Here is a 20,384-nt window from a genome sequence, read left to right as displayed (position 1 = left end):
CGTGCCAAGTCTGGATTCCGTGTTCCTAACCAGGTATCTGTGAACACCGTGGCGATTGCATTTAGCTTTGACAAGAAGGAGTGGTGGAGGTGTGTCAGTGGTATGGCTAAGCAATTTCTGCGATGCTGGGCGTGTAGTGGGTGTGTCATGGGCGTTGCAATCGCAATGTACGAGAACAGATTGCATAAATTGCAAACGCATCAACAGCACAGGCTGAGTAGCTCTAGAGCTACGCAGACTGTAGAGGTACTGACGGCAGCAGCAAAAGTTCCAACGGTCAAGCTAATAATTGCACAATCACAGGCAGCTGATCCATACTGGATAAGGGCCATAACTACACATGGATGAACCAGAAAAGTTCCTTTAGAACTGCATCAGGTTCCTTTGCCTACTTTCATCTGAATCTTGTGTTATAAATACCCTGTTACTGTAAAGGCTGCAGTTCAGCCATAGAGTCATGAATTGTTAAATCTGCTTTAAATGAATCTAATCAACTAATGTAAAACAAAGGGAAACAGGAAAATGGAGGTAATTTATTTTATTTTATGAGTGAATTAACCTGTTATTTTCCACCATTTATCCTCATGTATAAAATGCCTACTGTATATCCTTATAGACTGTAAGCCTGTGAGACAATTCTCCTCTTAGTAATGTTTTTTTCCCCTACAAGCTTTCCCTGAAAACTCACCTCAACATGCAGCTGATCAAATCCCAGTACCAGCCACATAATCCTCCATAAACTATTCTACTAATTACCTCGCCTTTACACAGTCCACACCAGTGGCGGACGTTACCTAGCGGCTGCAACTCCCCAGTAAAATCTGCCAACCACAGTGAGTTTTCCATGGCAGTGGCTTCCTATTTGAAGCGCTCCCTGCTAATCACAGCCAGGCAGCCAGTCCCAGGGAAGGTGTCCCCCCCACAACCCACCCCCTTGTCACTGTCAGTCCAGACGGCAATTAGCGGAGAGAGTTCTTCCAATGGGAAGCCACTCCATAGACTTACCATGAGCCCTGCCTGGCTTCTACGGGCTGCAGCCAATGCAATCCCTAGAAGCCTGTTCTTCTACCCATACGCCAGTTGCGGCCCTGCCAGATGCATTGCACAGGTTACATAGTTACATAGTTGGTGAGGCTGAAAAAAAGACAAGATGTCCATCGAGTTCAACCTGTATTTTAAATTATAAAACACTTAGATGCTGTAGCCTTGGATATTTCTATCAGTTAGGAATTTATCCAATCCATGTTTTAACTTATTTAGTGAGTCCACCATTACTACCTCCTCTGGTAGGGAATTCCAGATCTTTTTTGCTCTTACTGTGAAGAACCCTTTCCTCCGTCGTGTATGAATTTTTTTTCTTCTAACCTCAGGGGGTGTCCTCGTGTCCTGTGTAGTGTTTTTTTGATAAACAGATCGCCTGATAAGTCTGTATTGTCCCTTAATGTATTTATAAATATTAATAATGTCCCCTCTCAGCCTCCTCATTTCCAGTGTAAACAAATCTAACCTTGTTAGTCTTTCCTCATAATTCAGTGCCTCTAACCCCTTAACCAGTTTGGTGGCTCGCCTCTGAACCCTTTCGAGTTTCAAGATATCTTTTTTATAGTGTGGTGCCCAGAACTGTGCACAATATTTCAGGTGCGGCCGCACCAATGATTTATACAGAGGCAGGATTACACTCTCATCCCTTGTCTCCATTCCCCGTTTTATGCATGCTAACATCTTATTTGCTTTTTTGCTGCATTTTGACACTGCGTACCGCTACTAAGTCTATTATCGATGAGAACACACAAATCCTTTTCAACTACGGTTATCCCTATATTTATCCCATTTAATTTATAGGCTGAACGATTATTCCTAGGCCCAAAGTGCATAACTTTACATTTTTCTATCTTGAATCTCATTCCCCATTTGTCTGCCCAGACCTCCAGTCTGGATAAATCATTCCGCAGAGACTCAACGTCCTTGTCGGAATTAATTACTCGACACAGTTTAGTGTCGTCTGCGAAAATTGACACTGTGCTTTCTAGGCCCACTCCCAGGTCATTAATGAATATTTTAAACAGCAATGGCCCGAGTACTGAACCCTGCAGTATTCCACTAAGCACTGAGGCCCATTCAGAGTACATCCCATTTATCACCACTCGCTGTTTTCTGTTATACAGCCAATCACTTACCCAAGTACAAATAGTGTTTTTCACTCCAAGCTTTCTCAATTTGAAGATTAGTCTCTTATATGGCACTGTGTCAAACTCAAAGGCCTTAGCAAAGTCCAAAAAGACAACATCCACTGCTTTACCCTGATCAATATTGTCGCTTACTTTCTCATAAAAGCTTATTAAGTTTGTTTGGCATGACATGTCCTTCATAAAACCATGTTGGTGCCTATTAATAACCTTGGAGGTATCTAAGTACTCTAGTATACTATCCCTTAATATTCCTTCCAGTATTTTCCCTACTATTGATGTCAAAGTTACCGGTCTTTAGTTGCCGGGATGAGTTTTAATTCCCTTTTTAAATATTGGGACTACCTCTGCTGTACGCCAGTCTTTTGGTATCATTCCTGATGTAATTGATTCACTGAAAATCATATCTAGGGGCCTCGATAGCTCTGAGTTAAGTTCCATAAGAACCCTGGGGTGTAATCCATCTGGCCCAGGAGATTTATTTATCTTAATTTTACTTAATCTCCCTCGGACCACTTCCTCATTTAACCAAGTACTTAGCAAAGGGTCGCTATTAACGCTCATGTTGTGCACTTCTGCCGTTAACCGGTCCTCTCTTGTGAATACTGATGAAAAGAATTTATTCAATAAATCTGCTTTTTCCCTATCGTCATTAATCAACACATCTAGCTTGCCCGTTAGTGGTCCAATATTCTCCTTTTTTAGCCTTTTACCGTTTATATACTTAAAGAACTTTTGGGGGTTTGTTTTGCTCTCCTTTGCTATTTGTTTTTCGTTTTCTATTTTGGCTGCTCTGATTTCTTTTTGCATTTTTTGTTACATTCCCTGTAGAACTGGAAAGATTCCGCCTTCCCGTCAGACTTAAATACTTTGAAAGCTCTCCTCTTTTTATCCATTTGTTCCTTGACCTTCTTAATAAGCCACATTGGCTTGAATTTACTACTCCTGTTTTTGTTAACCTTGGGAATGAACAAATGAGTGTACTTATTGAGTTCAGTTGTAAAAACATCCCACATTTCAGCCGTATTCTTACCATGAAACACAATTTCCCAATTTATGTCCTTCATTGCTTGTCTCAGCAAGTCGCAATTAGCTTTTCTAAAGTTTAAAGTCATAGTTAGACCATTATAGTGTTGTTTTTGGAAGCTGATATTGAAAGTGATCATATTATGATCACTATTTCCCAGGGTCTCCCCTACTTTAGTATTTGATATGATCTCCATATTATTAGTTAGTACTAGGTCCAGCATAGACCTATGTCTAGTTGGTTCCTCAATTATCTTGGACAAGTAATGATCTTTAGTGTATTTAAGAACCTGTTTCCTCTAGTTGTATTTGCTGTTAAGTTGTTCCAATTTATGTCCGGGTAATTAAAGTCCCCTATGATAATGACCTCCCCCATTCCTGCTGCTTTTTCGATTTGCTGCAAGAGTTGTAATTCATCAGACACACTAATATCTGGTGGTTTGTAGCATGTCCCTATTAAAACCTATTTTGTATCTTCACTCCCACTCGAAATCTCAACCAATAATGACTCCACGATATCTCTGGTACCCTCGCAAATGATCTCATTTACATACGGCTTTAAGAATGGCTTAATATAAAGACAAACGCCCCCTCCTTTTTTATTAGTCCTATCTCTCCTGAAGAGGGTGTACCCCTCCATGTTTGCTGCCCAGTCATGAGAATCGTCCCACCATGTCTCTGTAATTCCTATGACTTCATGTTTGTCCTTAAGTGCAATTGTTTCTAATTCCCCCATTTTACTTGTTAGGCTTCGTGCATTTGCAAACATACACTTAAGCTTTTTACTTCCCTTGACTGCAAGTTTAGTTGTAATCGTTTCCTTAGGAAGTTGAGTTTTCCTTAATCTACCATTGCTGACTTTTTTTCTCCTTTCCCCCTCTCCACCCCCATTATACTTTATACATCCCCCTTTTCTACTCTCTCTAGTTGTCCCACTAATTCTTTCTAATCCCTCCCCCCAGGCATCTAGTTTAAAATCTCCTCCAACCTTCTAACCATCCTTCCCCCCAGCACCGCTGCCCCCTCCTCATTCAGGTGCAATCCATCACGGCAAAAAAGATGGCGCCTGACTGAGAAGTCCGCCCAGTGTTCCAGGAACACAAACCCCTCTTTCCTACACCAGTCTTTAAGCCACACATTTACCTCCCTGATCTCCTTCTGTCTCCCTGGACTAGCGCGTGGCACAGTTCATATTTCAAGGAATATTACCCTAGATGTCCTTGTCTGTAGTTTATGTCCCAGGTCCCTATAATCTTTCTTAAGGACATCCCATCTACCATTAACTTTGTCGTTGGTGCCAACGTGCACCAAGACCGCTGGGTCTTTCCCAGCCCCTCCCAACAATCTTTCTACCCAGTCCGCGATATGCCATACCCGAGCACCCGGGAGACAACAGACCGTACGGTGATCACGGTCCCGGTAGCAGGTTCCTGGTCCACACATAACTTTACATATATTCTCTTTCTGCACTCACACATCCTGCTGACCCCAGGCCAACATTGCTATGTGACTGAATCATACAGTCAGAGCCGGATTAAGACCCCAAAGGGCCCTAGGCAAGAAACTGGTCTGGGGCCCCCCTCCTCCGTTACATCAGATTATAATTTACTTACCCCATACCTGCCCTATAAATATTTTTATTATTTATAGTCTTTGTATTTATGAGGATACACTACAGAGGGATTATGAATCTATGCACAAATAGCAGCAGAATACCTATGCAGTGCCTGCACCATTCCTTATACTATACAATCCCATAGGGTGCTAGAGCTGTGTCTGGGGTACAGCAATACCAGGCTAGATAGATCTCTACAGTCGTCGTGCATGCTGGGACTTCTGGTTCCACAAGAGAGAGTAGGAGTCTCAGGCAGTTTAGCTTGACATCTGTATTGTAGAACGCGTATGGAGGGCCTAACAGTCAAAGCTCACCTTAAGCTGGGTGCACACATAGTGACGTGGTTCCTGGCTGACAGGACGACCGATAACGATACATCGGCTGTCTTGTACACATCGAACTATATATCACGCGATATATCGTTCATGTCTACTACATTCCCCTGCATCCCAGCAGACGACCTGCAGGAGCATGTGATTGGTGGTACACATTAGACAATGTGTCTGATATATCGTTCCGATCCACATCGGAACGATGTATCGGATGATATATAGTTTAATGTGTACCCGCACAGCGGAATAAGCTGGCTTTATATAAGTAACTGTTAATAAATACATTTACCGTTGTACTTTTTCTGCTCTTGCAGGTGAAGTTTTCTCTGTACATGAAGTATCTCCGCGCAGTCGGCTGGGGCTACTCCTTCTGGATATCTGTGAACTATATCTTGCAGAACGTTGCCTTTGTTGGACAGAACATTTGGTTGAGTGAATGGACCACAGACGCACAGACGTATTATAATAAGACCTATCCGACGTCGCAGAGAGACATGAGGGTGGGGGTATTTGGAGCTCTGGGGGTGGCACAAGGTAATTTCTGGCACAGTTTTGCTTAGCCAATTCAGTTATATTCTAAATGACATATTATGTCTATGAGTTCCATGGGAAAAAAACATATACGGGTTCCATGCGCTAAAACAATGGCGGTATAACTGAGTGGGACAATAGGAAGCTGCATAGAGAGAGCTTGCCGATTCCTATTGGTCCATAAGGTCACTCCCCCCCCCCACATCTGGAAGACATACTGGGCTGGTTATCCCTTTCTAACAGAAGATAATGAAATTAATGTCCACGAGGCGCAATGTTTTGGGAATGTGTCTGCAGTCTTGATGGTGAGCAGAGTCCTATACACACCAGCGGTAAAATTGTGTAGGCAACTCAGGTAGCTTAACCGGACTCTGTAGTTTATTTGTACAGCTGTACTCACTGTTACAGATATTGGTGCAGCGAAGGATCACAGCCTGTAGGGTTCTGGAACAGCGGATAAAGCGGGGTAGCATTGCAGGTCTCAGGAGCTGAAAGGAGGTCATCTGTCCTTCACCATGTCACTCATACGCAGTCTTACATAGTTCTAAAGATGGCTGTAGACTTAGTCACATGGTACAGCAGTACATCAGATTGCAGAACAGACCTCCCTGGGTCCTAGTGCCAAGCATGTATGCACAGTAAGGAGACTGTGCAGTAGTGCACTGCTTTCATACACAATGGGGATGAAAGGGTGTATATAGAAAAAAAAGAGGTGGGGGGGGGGACGCATCAGTACATAAAAGCAATTGGAGTGCCATACAATCACATGCGTGTCTCATGCCAAGTGGTGGCACGGAGACACCTCCAAATACACTGCTGGTGTAGGTGTGATAGGTAAACTTTGTGTTTACAATAGTGGTTGAGTGCTCCTTTTTTTTGTCGGCAGGAGGCCTTTAACCAATCCATGCAGAAATATTTTTTTTTTCTTTTAAAACAAGGCCACCGAAGGTATGTGTCCTGGATCCACATCTTGCTAAAAGGAGCTAATGGCCACCCATGGAGATACGAGGTCCCTGTGGGAGCGGTATCCGGATGATAGATAGACAGTGTCTAGTTAGACAGTCAATAGATAGACACCATACTATATGTAGACATTAGGTCGACAGGGTCAAAAGGTTGACATGAAAAAGGTAGACAGTACAAAAGGTCGACAAGAAAATGATCCACATAAAAAAAGGTAGACACAGGGTTTTTTTTGCAATTTTTCATGTTTTTGGACTATTTCATACCTTCTCTATCCATGTCGGCATAGAGTTGGCTATTAACCTTGTGGTGAGCGCAGTGAGCCACTTAGCCCGAAGCACGGCGAGCGAAGCGAGCCCCGTGAGGGGATGCCTTTCTACAATTGGGTGTCCCAGATTACAAAGCGATCCACACAAACCCCAAAAATGCAAAAAAAAATGGTGTCTATTTATCCCCTTATTGTACCATATTCCTGGAAATTGATAGTGTTGGTAATAAATGGGTGATTTTTGTACTTTCTAGGCTTCTTCGTGTTTCTCGGTGCATTTCTGGTGGCTGCCGGTACAGTCCGCGCTTCAAGGCTGCTTCACGCACAGCTCCTTCGCAATATCCTACACACTCCTATGACTTTCTTTGACACCACCCCAACTGGGCGGATTGTGAACAGATTTGCCAAGGTTAGTAGTACACAACATGACATACAGTACAGTACAATATAGGAAAGGCTCAGACCAAGAGGCCGCTAGGAGTAGTGTAACGTCAATAGCGAGCAGAAACTCAAATAGTGACACTTTATACAGGAGTCAGCAAAGATTTTTGCCTTTAGGTAATGCAGAGCCATGATGTAGGTACTGCAACCGCTGTGCTGGCTACTCCGGATGCAGTCAGGATCCCGGCTGTCGGGATCACAGATGTCAGAATACCGACGCCGGAATCCCGTCACCGGCATCCCGAATAGGTACACATCCCAGCGCCGAAATGCCGACAGACGGGATGCCGAACTTTCAGACACCGCGGTGCTGGAGAGGTAAGCCACTTGGGGGGGGAAGGTTAGATTTAGGCTGTGGGGGCTAGGGTTAGGCTGCGCCCCGGGAGGGCTATGGTGTGGGGAGGGAGGTTACGGTTAGGTTTCCCCCTCCGAAGGTTAGGGTTAGGCTGCAGGGGGGACGGGAGGGGTTAGGTTTAGGCACTTACGGGGGATGATTAGGGTTAGGCACTAAGGGGGGAGGTTAGGGTTAGGCTGCAGGAAGGGAGGGTTAGGGGATAAGGGAGAGAGTATAACACCCCTTACCCCTGTCGGCTTTTTCACGTGCGAGATCTCGATTTCGAACGACGGGGTGACCCGTGCTTTTCCTACTGAACCCGGCTACACATGCAGAATACTGGAAACACCAGGAGATACATATTTGAGTAATTTTATTAAAATGTAAACAGGTAATTAAATGGCACTTATGCAACACATTTTGTGGCTTCTGATTGGTTGCTACCTATATAAGCCTCTGGTGCAGGAAGATGCTTGGGATTATATCAGTTTTTACTAACTGTGAAAATGTAACTCCAGGCTGTTAGTAATTAGGCAGGACAGAGCAAAACACAAGGGGCCTTCTGAGTCGGGTGCAGCTGTGTTTGTATGTGCGTCTTTTGCTGTTATAGTGCCTGAGGATTTATGCTAAGTCAGCTACAGATCCCGTCCCTGGCGTGCAAGCACCCATCTGAATATGCAAGGACTGAGACGTTCACTTTGAGCACCTTTAGAAACAACCATCGGATCCACCAACAAAACTTGCACCAGTTTATACTAGGTGCAGAGGCTCGTCAGAGTATGGCCTCCAATGTGAGCGATTAGGCATCTGAGTTTGCAACCACTTCAGCGATCCATCTGCAACAATCCCATAGCATGCCCATAAGACAGTACATTCCATGTTTCTAAATAGCCACCTCCCAGTCACCATCCAGGAACGCAGAGTATATCTGCACTACATTTTTGAGACCACACATCTCAGTCTTTAGTGCCACGTGTACACTGTGGGACACATATGCTGTGTGACTTTTTAGCGACTTAGTTGTATTTACAGCTGAAGAACATTGACCATTAGCGTGAATGTCGGTGTTGCATGCGACTCAGAATCAGGCCCAAGAAAGGGAAAGCAAAAACAATAATTTGCCTTGTTGCTTATAAATTCAGATATAGTTTATGTTATAAAACACCCAGAGGATTATATAAGAACCCTAGAGTTACGCTAAAGAGGTCTTCTGCATATAACAGCCACCCGTTGTTCCCTTAGAGTATGACACAATCACCAGTACTTAGGATGCCACCAGGTCTTAAAACTCAGAACAGTAAGGGCTTATATAATCGTCGGGTGATCACTGGATAGTAGCTAGAGCAGGGATATATGAAGCTGAGGTAGGAGTGAGGTGACCAGATATGGCAGCAGGTTCACCATAAACAGTACAGGAAACCCATGCTCACTGATGGTATATGACCCCAGAGAGGCACAAGGGGTATAGTAGATTGCAGGTGGTGTGTGTGATAATGGAAATCCAGAGGAAGGGTATTCAGAGGAGAACTGCAGGTTGTAATTAAGCAGCAGTACAAGGGTGAAACTGAACTCCTAGTGCAGGGCTGAAGGACAGCAGAAAAGGCAGGCAAGGAACAAATGAGCACAGCCAGGATATGCACAGCAGCAATGGACCAGGACTTCAGGGTACCAGAACAGGACCAGGTAGCTTACACCAGAGCATGAAGCATGAAACTATCACCGGCGATGAGGTGCAGGGTTGCCTGCCTTTTAACAAGGAACAGGTATGAATGCGATAGCCTAAGACATGCCATTTGCCTTAACATCCAGATATTAGGAGGAACATTATACCTCAAACTGTAGATTACACAAATTGTAGAAGACATCTTGAATTCTGTGAAATTTATCAAGGAACTTGGTTTTTATTGCATAACTTTAGATTCTGGAAGTCTGCAGTTGCTTTTAATAATTGTTTTTTTAAATTGTACTAGACTGTGTTTCTCAAACTCAGTCCTCAGGACCCCTAATAGTGCGTGCTTTCCAGGTCACCTGTGCATCTTAAGAGCGTGTCAGTTATGAGTGAGTGCAGCTGTGCACCAGCTAGGTGGTCTGGAATACATGAACAGTTAGGGGTTCTGAGAAACACTATACTACAGGGTAAATTATTCCCTGTAACTTTGATGGACCAAAGATTATTTAAAGCCAACGTCATAAGATTAATAGAAATGGAGATTGTTCTACACCGTATAGGTGGATATGTCTTTACAAAAGTAATTTTTATACCCAGAAACATGCAGCAAGTTAGATAAGTAGTGTCTCATTACTCCAAATGGGGTTCCTTGATTGTCAGATTTGTAATATATTAGAATCTCCGTCATTTGGGTTCCCAGAACAATGATTCCAACCAACACTTGGGGTCCCAGATTAAAAATAATATACATGGCTGTTAAAATTAAAGTATTGCTACTTAATCCATTCTGGAGCGAGTTGGAAGGCTTGTAATTAAGTGAAATATGGAAAACAGGTACTTTAGATGATGTGCTTGCCATCTATTGAAACAAAAGATTAATTACATGTTTTGTCACAGGTGACAAATGTGGTGATATATACAAACACCTTTACAATTGCTGAGGCAACTTCTACTATAGGGTCATCAGCCGTAACTTCCAGACATCTTTGACACCCAAATCACAGGAAAGGATGTCATACCCTGTCAGATCTGAATGATAGCATAAGATGTGCTGGTTATTCCACCTGACATGTTATATGTTCTGCTACAGAGAATGCTGCTCTTTATATGGAAACTGTTGTTGACCACAGTGGAGGACATGTTGAACAATTAAGGGATTTGTATTGCCACATCGTCACCTGGTGACAACATTTGTAACTATTCTTTTTTTCTGTCCAAATTTCACTTCATTACGAACCTTGGAACTCGCTCCAGAGTTCTCTAAATAATTTTAACAGCTCTGAATATGGTTGAGCCCTACTATATTAAAAATACAGTAGAACAAAGGTATTGGGGAATGTGTTCCCTCAAGCGCTAATCATTTAACACAGAAATGGACATGAAACGGAAAATGCAATACGTTCCTTATCTTGAAATGAACATCCAGGAAAAGAATCCGTCCTTTAACAGTGTGTATCCCCTTAGACAAGTTTGCATATGAAACGAAAAAAAAAGGGGATATCATGTGTAGTACATTCACAAATTTAATAGTACATCACACACATGGAATTGACATTTGACATTCAACAGAAATACATCTGACAATAGGGACTTGCACTGTCCTGTTTAGGGAAGAGTCAGAATAATTACCAGCGGGTCTGAGAACCGGTGTTGTAACAGTTCTCAAACAAGTTCTTTAAAGGTTACCAATCGTCTCTCCGGAAAAGTCAATTGGAGCCGGTTTCTGGTAGTCACTCAGCAATCCAGGTGTAACGACAGGAACTGCAAAGTCCACTATTGGTCCCCCAATAACCACCAACGCGTTTCCACTTTCCACCCGACTTGCTTCGGGTCTTTCTCAAGGTGAAGTGAGGGACACTCTGACTGTTCACATTATAAACCAGTTTTCAACCAATCCGCATCCTGATACTCCAACTAGATGCAGCTGTATTCCTTAGTATAAGCTGCACCTGTTGTCATGTCCCTAAACAGGACAGTGCAAGTCCCTATTGTCAGATGTATTTCTGTTGAATGTCAAATGTCAATTCCATGTGTGTGATGTACTATTAAATTTGTGAATGTACTACACATGATATCCCCTTTTTTTTTCCGTTTCATATGCAAACTTGTCTAAGGGGATACACACTGTTAAAGGACGGATTCTTTTCCTGGATGTTCATTTCAAGATAAGGAACGTATTGCATTTTCCGTTTCATGTCCATTTCTGTGTTAAATGATTAGCGCTTGAGGGAACACATTCCCCAATACCTTTGTTCTACTGTATTATATTTGGAGTAACGTGGAGAAATACTCCGTGTGGGTTTGTGTGTACCTTAAAGCTGCTGGTGGTATTTTTGCGCAATTTCAGATACCCGAAAAGAACTCTTTTTGTTTTGTATATTGAAAATATGACACACCAGAATACAGTGAAATAATGGAAACAGCGCGCCCTCTTCTTTTGTTTTTTGAAGTACAATTATTATTTGAGTTTGAACCATTTTGAAATTCTGTTCTTCCCAGGACATCTTTACTGTGGACGAGACCATCCCCATGTCATTCCGCAGCTGGTTAAACTGTGTATTGGGTGTGATCAGCACCTTGTTTTTGATCTGTTTGGCCACTCCTATCTTTGCTGCCGTCATTGTACCACTGACCATTTTCTATTACTTTGTTCAGGTAAGCCTGGCATCATGTCTTTCTTAATACCGAATCTACAAATAGATTTTACAATAATCATTATAGATGAGCAGTTTAGATTCGGATAATCTGACAGAAGCAGAGTTTAGGTTACCTAGTAGAACAAAGTCACAGTTTGGTTTCGTGCAGCAAAATCAGATCTGAAAATTACGATAGCATGGTCACCTGCCACCCAGCTGGTCACACAGTTGGCTAGAAATCATATGTATTACATTTCATTTCTATTTTTCTCACAAAATTATGCAATTTTTCTAATTTTGGGAGGGTACACTTCACAGGGCTCTAGCCACACCCACACAGCACAGGTCACACCCACATGACACTGGCCATACCCACACAACACAGGCCACGCACTCATGGCTCTGGTCACACCCACAAAGCACAGGTTAGAGCAGTGGTCTTCAACCTTAAGGTATCCGGACTCCAGGTCGACAACAAAAAGGTCGACACACCTTAGATCGACGCCAATTTGTCGACACACCTTAGGTCGACATGGACAAAAGGTTGACATGGACAAAAGGTCAACAGGAACAAGGTTGACATGGAAAAAGGTCGACATGAGTTTTTCACAGTTTTTTTCTTTTTTGGAACCTTTTCATACTTAACGATCCACGAGGACTACGATTGGAACGGTACTCTGTGCTGAGTGAAGCGGAGCGGAGCGAAGGCACCATGCCCGCAGCATGGCGAGCGAAGCAAACCATGCGAGGGGACGCGGTGCACTAATTGGGGTTCCCGGTCACTCCACGAAGAAAACGACACAAAAAAACATAAAAAACTCACGTCGACCTTTTTCCATGTCGACATTGTTCCTGTCGACCTTTTGTCCATGTCGACCTAAGGTGTGTCGACCAATTGGCGTCGACCTAAGGTGTGTCGACCTGGAGTCCCAGACCCAACCTTAATTGGGGTGTGAGCTACTTTCGGAAAATAAAACCTCTGAAGTAGCTCCCCCCTCCCCCCAATGCGCGTGCTTTCCTGTGAAGGTGGGCGTGGCCTCACAAAAGTGGGTGTGGCCTCACAACTACAAGTAATGCCCCCCGCGTAGTGTCAGATACTCAAATAATGCCTCCCAGCAGTGCCAGATACGCAAATAATGCCCCATCAGCAGTGCCAGATATTCAAACAATGCCTCCCAGCAGTGCCAGATACACAAATAATGCCCCCAGCAGTGCCATATACAATGCCCCCACCAGTGCCAGATACAATTCCCCCCACAGTGCCATTTAAAATGCCCCCCCCCTCCCGCAGCGCCAGATAAAATGCCCCCCCCCCCCCGCAGTGTCCAATACAGTGCCCCACACAGTGCTAACCCTTGCTGGCTTCTTCTACTGCCGCCGGTGCTGCACCTCCTGTATGAGGGACGGAAGGGGAGGAGAGCGCAGCGCACACCTCTCCTGTGAAGTCCAGAGAGCGGCTGCAGTGAGGGTGACAGAGTCTCCGGCGGAGGCGGGCATTTAAAATATGGCGCCGGTAAGTGAGCCAATCAAAACTCGCGGTCCGGCAGCCAATCAGGTGCCACCACTGCCGGTCCACGAGCACTGATTGGCTGACGGCCGGCACCATATTAAAAATGAAGGGAGGAGGAGTGCAAGTGACTGCCCAAGCCTGTGCGCTCTGTGAGCTACCGAAAATACTACAGCGAGCTACCGAAAATACTACAGTGAGCTACCGGTAGCTTGCGAGCTATGGGTTGGAGATCACTGGTTTAGAGCTTGTCCATTTCTCTCAATAGGCTCTTGGTCCCATAATCTGGCCCTATGAAGTCCCCATTATTCTCAATGGGGTCTGCTGTCTGTCAATTTACCAAGCTCTGACAAATTTAGCTGAGTATTAAATCCGGCAATTTGAAGTCCCAAATCTGCATTAATTTGCCAGAATTTGCAGCTAGTTAGAACTCACCTGAGTCTATTGCATTACTTCCTTAACATTCCTATATCGGGGGCTACAGAGCTGTAGCTAGACTTCTTGGTGCCCTGTGCCAGAGAGAGAATTGATGCCCCCCCCCCCCCCCCCCCTTTTCCAGTAGGCACATAAGGCGCATGCCTCACGGGGAAGAGACTGATCCCAGAACGATGCCCCTTTCCTCTAATGCTACGATGCCCCTCGATGCTACGATGCCCCTTTCCTCTAATGTGTGTGTGTATATGTATACATATACAGTATGTGTGTGTATATATATATATATATATATATAAATAAATAATACACACACATTTATAGACCACTGTAAGAAAATGGATTTTGGACACAAATCCTCTTTATACTACATTCATGCACTTATCTTAAGAGCTCATTGTTAGTCAGTTACAATAACCTTTATTAAATAACAAATTTCAATATACTGCCATACCCAGGATTCACACCTATAACCTGTTGAATTCTACACCCTACTCATTGAGTTATTTGATCCTGCATAAAAACTATGAACACACTATGAAGTTACTGGTACTTTGTAAAAAAATAATCAGCATTGCAACTGAGCAGATCTATGTAGTGTGCAGCCACACATCCAATCTCTTGCAGCCACACACTATATAGATCTGCTCAGCCGCAACGCTGATCATTTTTTCACAAAGTACAAGGTAAACTTCAAATAGTTAGAATTCTCTAGCTTAGAATTATCTACCTTTCTATGCAAGGGCAGATATCTCAATGAATAGAATGTCTGACTGCAATGTCACAGGCAATGGGTTCAAATCCCGGGTATACCAGCATCTTGAAGTGAAATAAAGGACAGTGTGACTGAATAACAAAGAAATCTCAAGCTGAGTTCATGAATGTTGAATAGGTATTAGAGACAGAAGGGGTCGGGGTAGGAGACAGCGGCGGTCAGGAGGCGCTGGTCTTCAAAAAGGGTTGGAAGCTGCAAGTGAAAGTAATTAAAACAGATAACTGACAAGTGCCGCCAACAGCGCCCCCTACCCTGCAACGCTATGTGCAGTGCCCCCTCCACACACACCTAGTTACGGCCCTGAGGGGCTACAACACATAACAAGTGCTTCAAGCTTCTATAACCATCCCCAGTGTTTAAAAAAAATTTACTTTTATGCCAAACCCTATTTATCAAGTTGATGATTAAAAAAAAGAAAATGACTTTGACAAGAACAGAATTATTGAGCAGTTACCAGGATTTGAACCAGCACCACCAGCAAGATTTCATGGCTTATTTAACCACTAGGGCAACACTTTTTGTAATGTTACCGCTAAAGTTTTATTGGTGTTCACTATATCTTAGAGAGGCATGCATTACAGGAACACCCAGGGCAGATTAATGTGCACATGGGCCTGGGGCCTATTGTGAGAAGGGGAGGAGCTGTGACCAGTGCTGTGTGGGTGTGGCCAGTGCCATGTGGGTGGACCCTCTATATTTTTTATCCCATTGAAAGTCAAGAAATCTATTTCCAGGAACTGGAGATATCTGCAGTCAAGCAACCTGCCCTCCCAATGATGACTATTAAGCCCACTCCACTATCCACCCCTCCCCTGTGTATTAAACACCCCCTACTACCCTGGAAGTCATGTACCCAAGCCCCTTCATTCATCCCAATGCCCCCTTCTACAGTTTAGTGTTCTCCCTCCCACCCCATCTCCCACCATCTGTGCAGTAAAGGAGTAATTAGCAGAAATTACTGATCCAGGTCCTACATGCTGAGCGGAAGATAGAACACCGCCTACCCCCAGCGGGACATCAAAGCTGCCGCTGATAGCACCCCCCACCCCTACCGCTGGAGGATGGGTAGGGGGCCCAGTGCATTGCTTTAGCCAGGGGCCTACATGTCTTACGGTCATTTGGTCGACAAGACTTAGGTCAACAGTCATTAGGTCGACCACTGTTGGTTGACATGCATTCGACCGACATGTACTAGGTTTGTAACTTTTTTTTTTCATTTTTGACCTTTTTCATACTTTCCGATCCACGTGGACTACAATTGGGAACGGTAACCTGTGCCGAGCGCAGCGGTAGCGTAGCGAGGTACCTTGCCCGAAGCGAGGGGACACGGTGCACTAATTGGGGTTCCCGGTCACTTTACGAAGAAAATTACACCAAAAAAAGTTTAAAAAATCATGTTGTCCTTTTTCCATGTCGACCTTGTCCATGTCGACCTAATGACCCTGTAGACCTAATGCATGTCGACCAATAGTGGTCGACCTAATGACTGTCGAACTAAGTCTTGTCGACCTAATGACCCATACCCGGGCCTACACTGCTGTTAAGACGGCCCTGCTGCCGGAGTAAATGGAGATGAAGTTACTTTTACAACTTTATAGAACATTTTGCATTTACGCCAATTCTCAGCGTGATGTGCCTCGTGCCTCAGTGGGGTGACTGATTCCCAGGGGTAGATTTACTAAACCTTCTAAAAATGAAAACTCTAGGTGATTTCCCATAGCAAGTTAGCAACCTATCAGATCCCATTGACTTGTCATGCCACCTATAGATGGGAATCAGACTGCGTGAAATTATTCCTCTGTACTAATGGTAATTCCATATGCTTGTCTCTAGAGGTTCTATGTCAACACCTCCCGACAGCTCAGGCGTCTGGATTCGGTCACAAGGTCGCCCATCTATTCCCATTTCGGGGAGACGGTCTCCGGCCTGTCGGTCATCCGCGCTTACAGACATCAGCAGAGATTCCTCCAACATAATGAAGATACCATCGACATCAACCAGAAAAGCGTTTATTCCTGGATCGTCTCCAACAGGTAGTAAGCCCATAGCACAGAACTCATTGTGTTACTTATTGATGTTACAGACATGAGAATCACACCTGTGCTGCTGTGTTGTCTGTAGGTGGTTGGCTATTCGTCTGGAGTTCGTTGGGAACTTGACCGTATTCTTTGCTGCGCTCTTTGCGGTGTTGGCCCGTGGCACCGTGGACAGTGGTATTGTCGGACTGTCTATCTCCTCAGCACTCAATGTGAGTCTCAAAGTGTCATCTCTGCCTTATCTGTTAAGAATATGGGGGCCCAATGAGTTTTAGCTACATGTTGTGAGTGATAAGTGGTGATCCAGCCAATCAGTACCTGTCATGTGTTTGAAAAATGACAGTCATGAGCTGATTGGCTGGAGCACCATGTATCATATGCCAAGAGTTTTAAATAGCTAAAACATGTTGATAAATGAGCCCCATAGAACATTGGGGGTCATTCAGATCTGATCGCTGCTGTGCGTTTTCGCACAGTCGGCGATCAGGTCCTAACGTATGCAACGCAATGCGCATGCGCGTCGGACAACAAGAAAGGGCATTGTCAGTCAGCGACGGGATGGTGCGAAAAATCCGATCGCACGGCTGTTCGCAAGGTGATTGAAAGGAAGACGCCGTTTGTGGGTGGCAACTGAGCGTTTACAGGGAGTGTCCGGGAAAATACAGGCGTGCCCGAGAATTTTCAGGGAGGGTGTCTGACGTCAGCTCCGGCCCCGATCAGTCTGTTCTCATCGCACTGTAGGAGTAAGTCCTGGGCTGCGCACACACTGGATTTTTACAGCTCGGCGTACACATGGATCGCACACTTGCACTGGAGGCGGCGACTATCTGCATGCAGGACAGCAAAGTTTGCAGCCCAGCAATCAGATCTGAATCACCCCCATTCTGTATGTAACTGTGGTGTTCTATATGGTACATTGGGGGTCATTCCGAGATGATCGTAGCTGTGCTAAATTTAACACAGCTACGATCATTCACACTGACATGCGGGGGGACGCCCAGCACAGGGCTATCCCACCCCGCATGTCAGTGCCGCCCACCACCCCCGCAGAAGTGCAAAGGCATCACACAGCGGCGATGCCTTTGCACTTCATGAGTAGCTTCAGACCAGTGCAGCTTTAGCGTGCTGGCCGGGAGCTACTCATCGCCCCCCCGGCCCGCAGCGGCTGCGTGTGACGTTACGCAGCCACTGCGACCACGCCCACGAAATGGCGTCCAAACGCCGCCGTTCCGCCCCGCCTCGCCCAGCGACCGCATCTGCCTGTCAATTAGGCAGAGGCGATCGGAGCGGGCCAACAGCGCCGGTGCATGCGCAGTTCTGACCCGATCGCACCACTGCGATAAACTGCAGCGTGCAATCGGGTCAGAATGACCCCCAATTTCTTCTGTTCTGTGACCTTATTCCATATAGTGCAGAAGGCTATACATAATATATAGTAGCAAAGCCTAAAATGTATATACAAGACACTGAATATTTCATTATGTTTATCCAATAATAAAAATTAATCAGAGTCAGAGCTGTACTCAGATTAGCAAAATCCACCCATTTATAGAGATGTATTGTGCTTAAGTGCATCTAAACTGTAAGGGGTATATTCAATTAGTGCCGAGTATTCTGATAGTCGGAAAATCGGCACTATCTCGACTTGTGGGAGTTCAATAGCGGGCGTTTTTGACAGTTTTTTGGTCCACTTTCGCCATGCCTTTTTAGGGTTTTTTTTTTTGTTGAATTGGCATGGGTGAAATCGGACCAAAAAACTGTTGAAAACTCCCACAAATTTGACAAAACATGTGGATCGGCGGCGAATTCGCCGATCCACATGGTTTTCGCCTGTGCAGATTTTTTGACCAGTCAAAAAAACGGCACGGGCATTGAATAGGACGAATGTCAATTCGACCTAAAAATGGGCGAAAAGTGCAGTTTTTTTTGACTCGCCGAAAAAACGGCACTAATTGAATACCACCATAAATAGACATCAAGGGCTTGATTCTGAGTTGGACACAAATTACTGATACATGTGGATGTCTGCAGCTGCCAGATTTACTACCTTATGCTAACCCGAGTGTCTGTCCATTTTCATGCGTCGCATAGCTCCGCCCACCATGTTCCTGGGTACAGCCGTAGTAAGGCATCGCTTCTCTGCATGCATGCCTCAAACAACCACGGAATTCTGGCCACAGGATACTAAAATAAGATGGATATATTTTGTGGGCCCACGCGGTAGCCGCCTAGAGTTGCCTATTTGACAGAGATGCATGTGTGTCCTCCGCGAGGGTGCGTGTCTGTGCATAGTGCGGCACAGTCTGCTGATAATCCCGGGAAGCATCCGCTTTTGGACTTGTGTAGGAATTATCCTGGTAACTTCCTTCCCAAAGGAAGAAAGTAAGGGACCCTTTTAGACCAACATATAGATAGCTTGGTCTCACCATGAAAACTTACACCAGTACTATGGCAGGAGCAGTGTCTCCGTCTGACTATGGCCTCCTATGTGAGCGGTGGAGCGCATGTGTATGCCGCCACTATCACCGGCATGCCTGCAACTTTCTCATCTCTGTGCATGCGCAAAGAATGGTCACCGCCAAGGGACAACCATTTTATATTCAACACCTTAGATTGCGCGTTTCCCATGTGCCTCAGTTGCAACTCTGTGCGCATGGTCATATCTGAATGTATGCACATTGCAATATATATGTGCATGCATAGAAGAATCACTCCACTGCGTCCGGCTTCAGCGGTACGTGCGACTCAGAATCAGGCCCCATTTATAGGTTTTCCTGAGACTATCAGCTGCATCATAATGTCAGGAGTATTCTGTCATATTTTCAACAGATAACTCAGACCCTTAACTGGCTGGTGCGGATGACGTCTGAGCTGGAGACAAACATTGTCGCTGTAGAGCGTGTGGATGAGTATATCAAAGTGGAGAACGAGGTAAGTTGTATGTTCCCCCCGGGGGTATTTATATAAACCTTCAGTTATACTGTAGACCTATGTACAACTTTAATGTGGCCCTTCATTTGATTACATTGCTTTATTTCTCATACGTCCTAGAGGATGCTGGGGACGACATCAAGACCATGGGGTATAGACGGGATCCGCAGGAGACATGGGCACTCTAAAGACTTTTCATTTTGGTGTGAACTGGCTGCTTCCTCTATGCCCCTCCTCCAGACCTCAGTTTTAGAAATGTGCCCAGGTCGACTGGATGCACTCTGAGGAGCTCTACTGAGTTTCTCTGAAAAGACTTATGTTAGGTTTTCTATTTTCAGGGAGATCTGCTGGCATCAGACTCCCTGCTTCGTGGGACTGAGGGGGCAGAAGCAGAACCAACTTCCTCAGAGTTTCATGGCTCTGCTTCTGGCTGACAGGACACCATTAGCTCCTGAAGGGAACTGAACGCTAGGCGTGTCTAGATGCTCACTCCCACAGCACGCCGTCACCCCCCTCACAGAGCCAGAAGTCAGAAGACAGGTGAGTATGAGAAGAATGATCTTCAATCAAGTAAGTGACGGCTGAGGTGCGGCGCGGCTGGCGGGAGTGCAGCGCGCCATTGCTGCCCACACACACAGGCACTGCAGGGTGCAGGGCGCGGGGGGGGGGGGGCGCCCTGGGCAGCAAGAAAAATACCTCAAA

At 45.0% G+C, this 20,384-nt stretch overlaps 1 protein-coding gene across 1 annotated transcript in view; it reads left to right on the top strand.

Moving 5' to 3' along the window:
- Positions 1 to 20,384, top strand: part of ABCC2 (ATP binding cassette subfamily C member 2) — a 118,496-nt gene that overhangs the window by 75,883 nt on the left and 22,229 nt on the right. The window contains exons 22-27 of the mRNA XM_063962257.1: positions 5,474 to 5,693; positions 7,176 to 7,330; positions 11,865 to 12,020; positions 16,549 to 16,748; positions 16,837 to 16,963; positions 19,581 to 19,682. Of these exons, the coding sequence (XP_063818327.1) occupies positions 5,474 to 5,693; positions 7,176 to 7,330; positions 11,865 to 12,020; positions 16,549 to 16,748; positions 16,837 to 16,963; positions 19,581 to 19,682 (960 nt within the window). The remainder of the gene's footprint in view (positions 1 to 5,473; positions 5,694 to 7,175; positions 7,331 to 11,864; positions 12,021 to 16,548; positions 16,749 to 16,836; positions 16,964 to 19,580; positions 19,683 to 20,384) is intronic.

Source organism: Pseudophryne corroboree, chromosome 3 (genome assembly GCF_028390025.1).
Source record: "Pseudophryne corroboree isolate aPseCor3 chromosome 3, aPseCor3.hap2, whole genome shotgun sequence".
Lineage (NCBI taxonomy): Eukaryota > Metazoa > Chordata > Amphibia > Anura > Myobatrachidae > Pseudophryne > Pseudophryne corroboree.
Note: the sequence above shows the minus strand (reverse complement) of the source record. Positions and strands in the feature narration are given on the sequence as shown.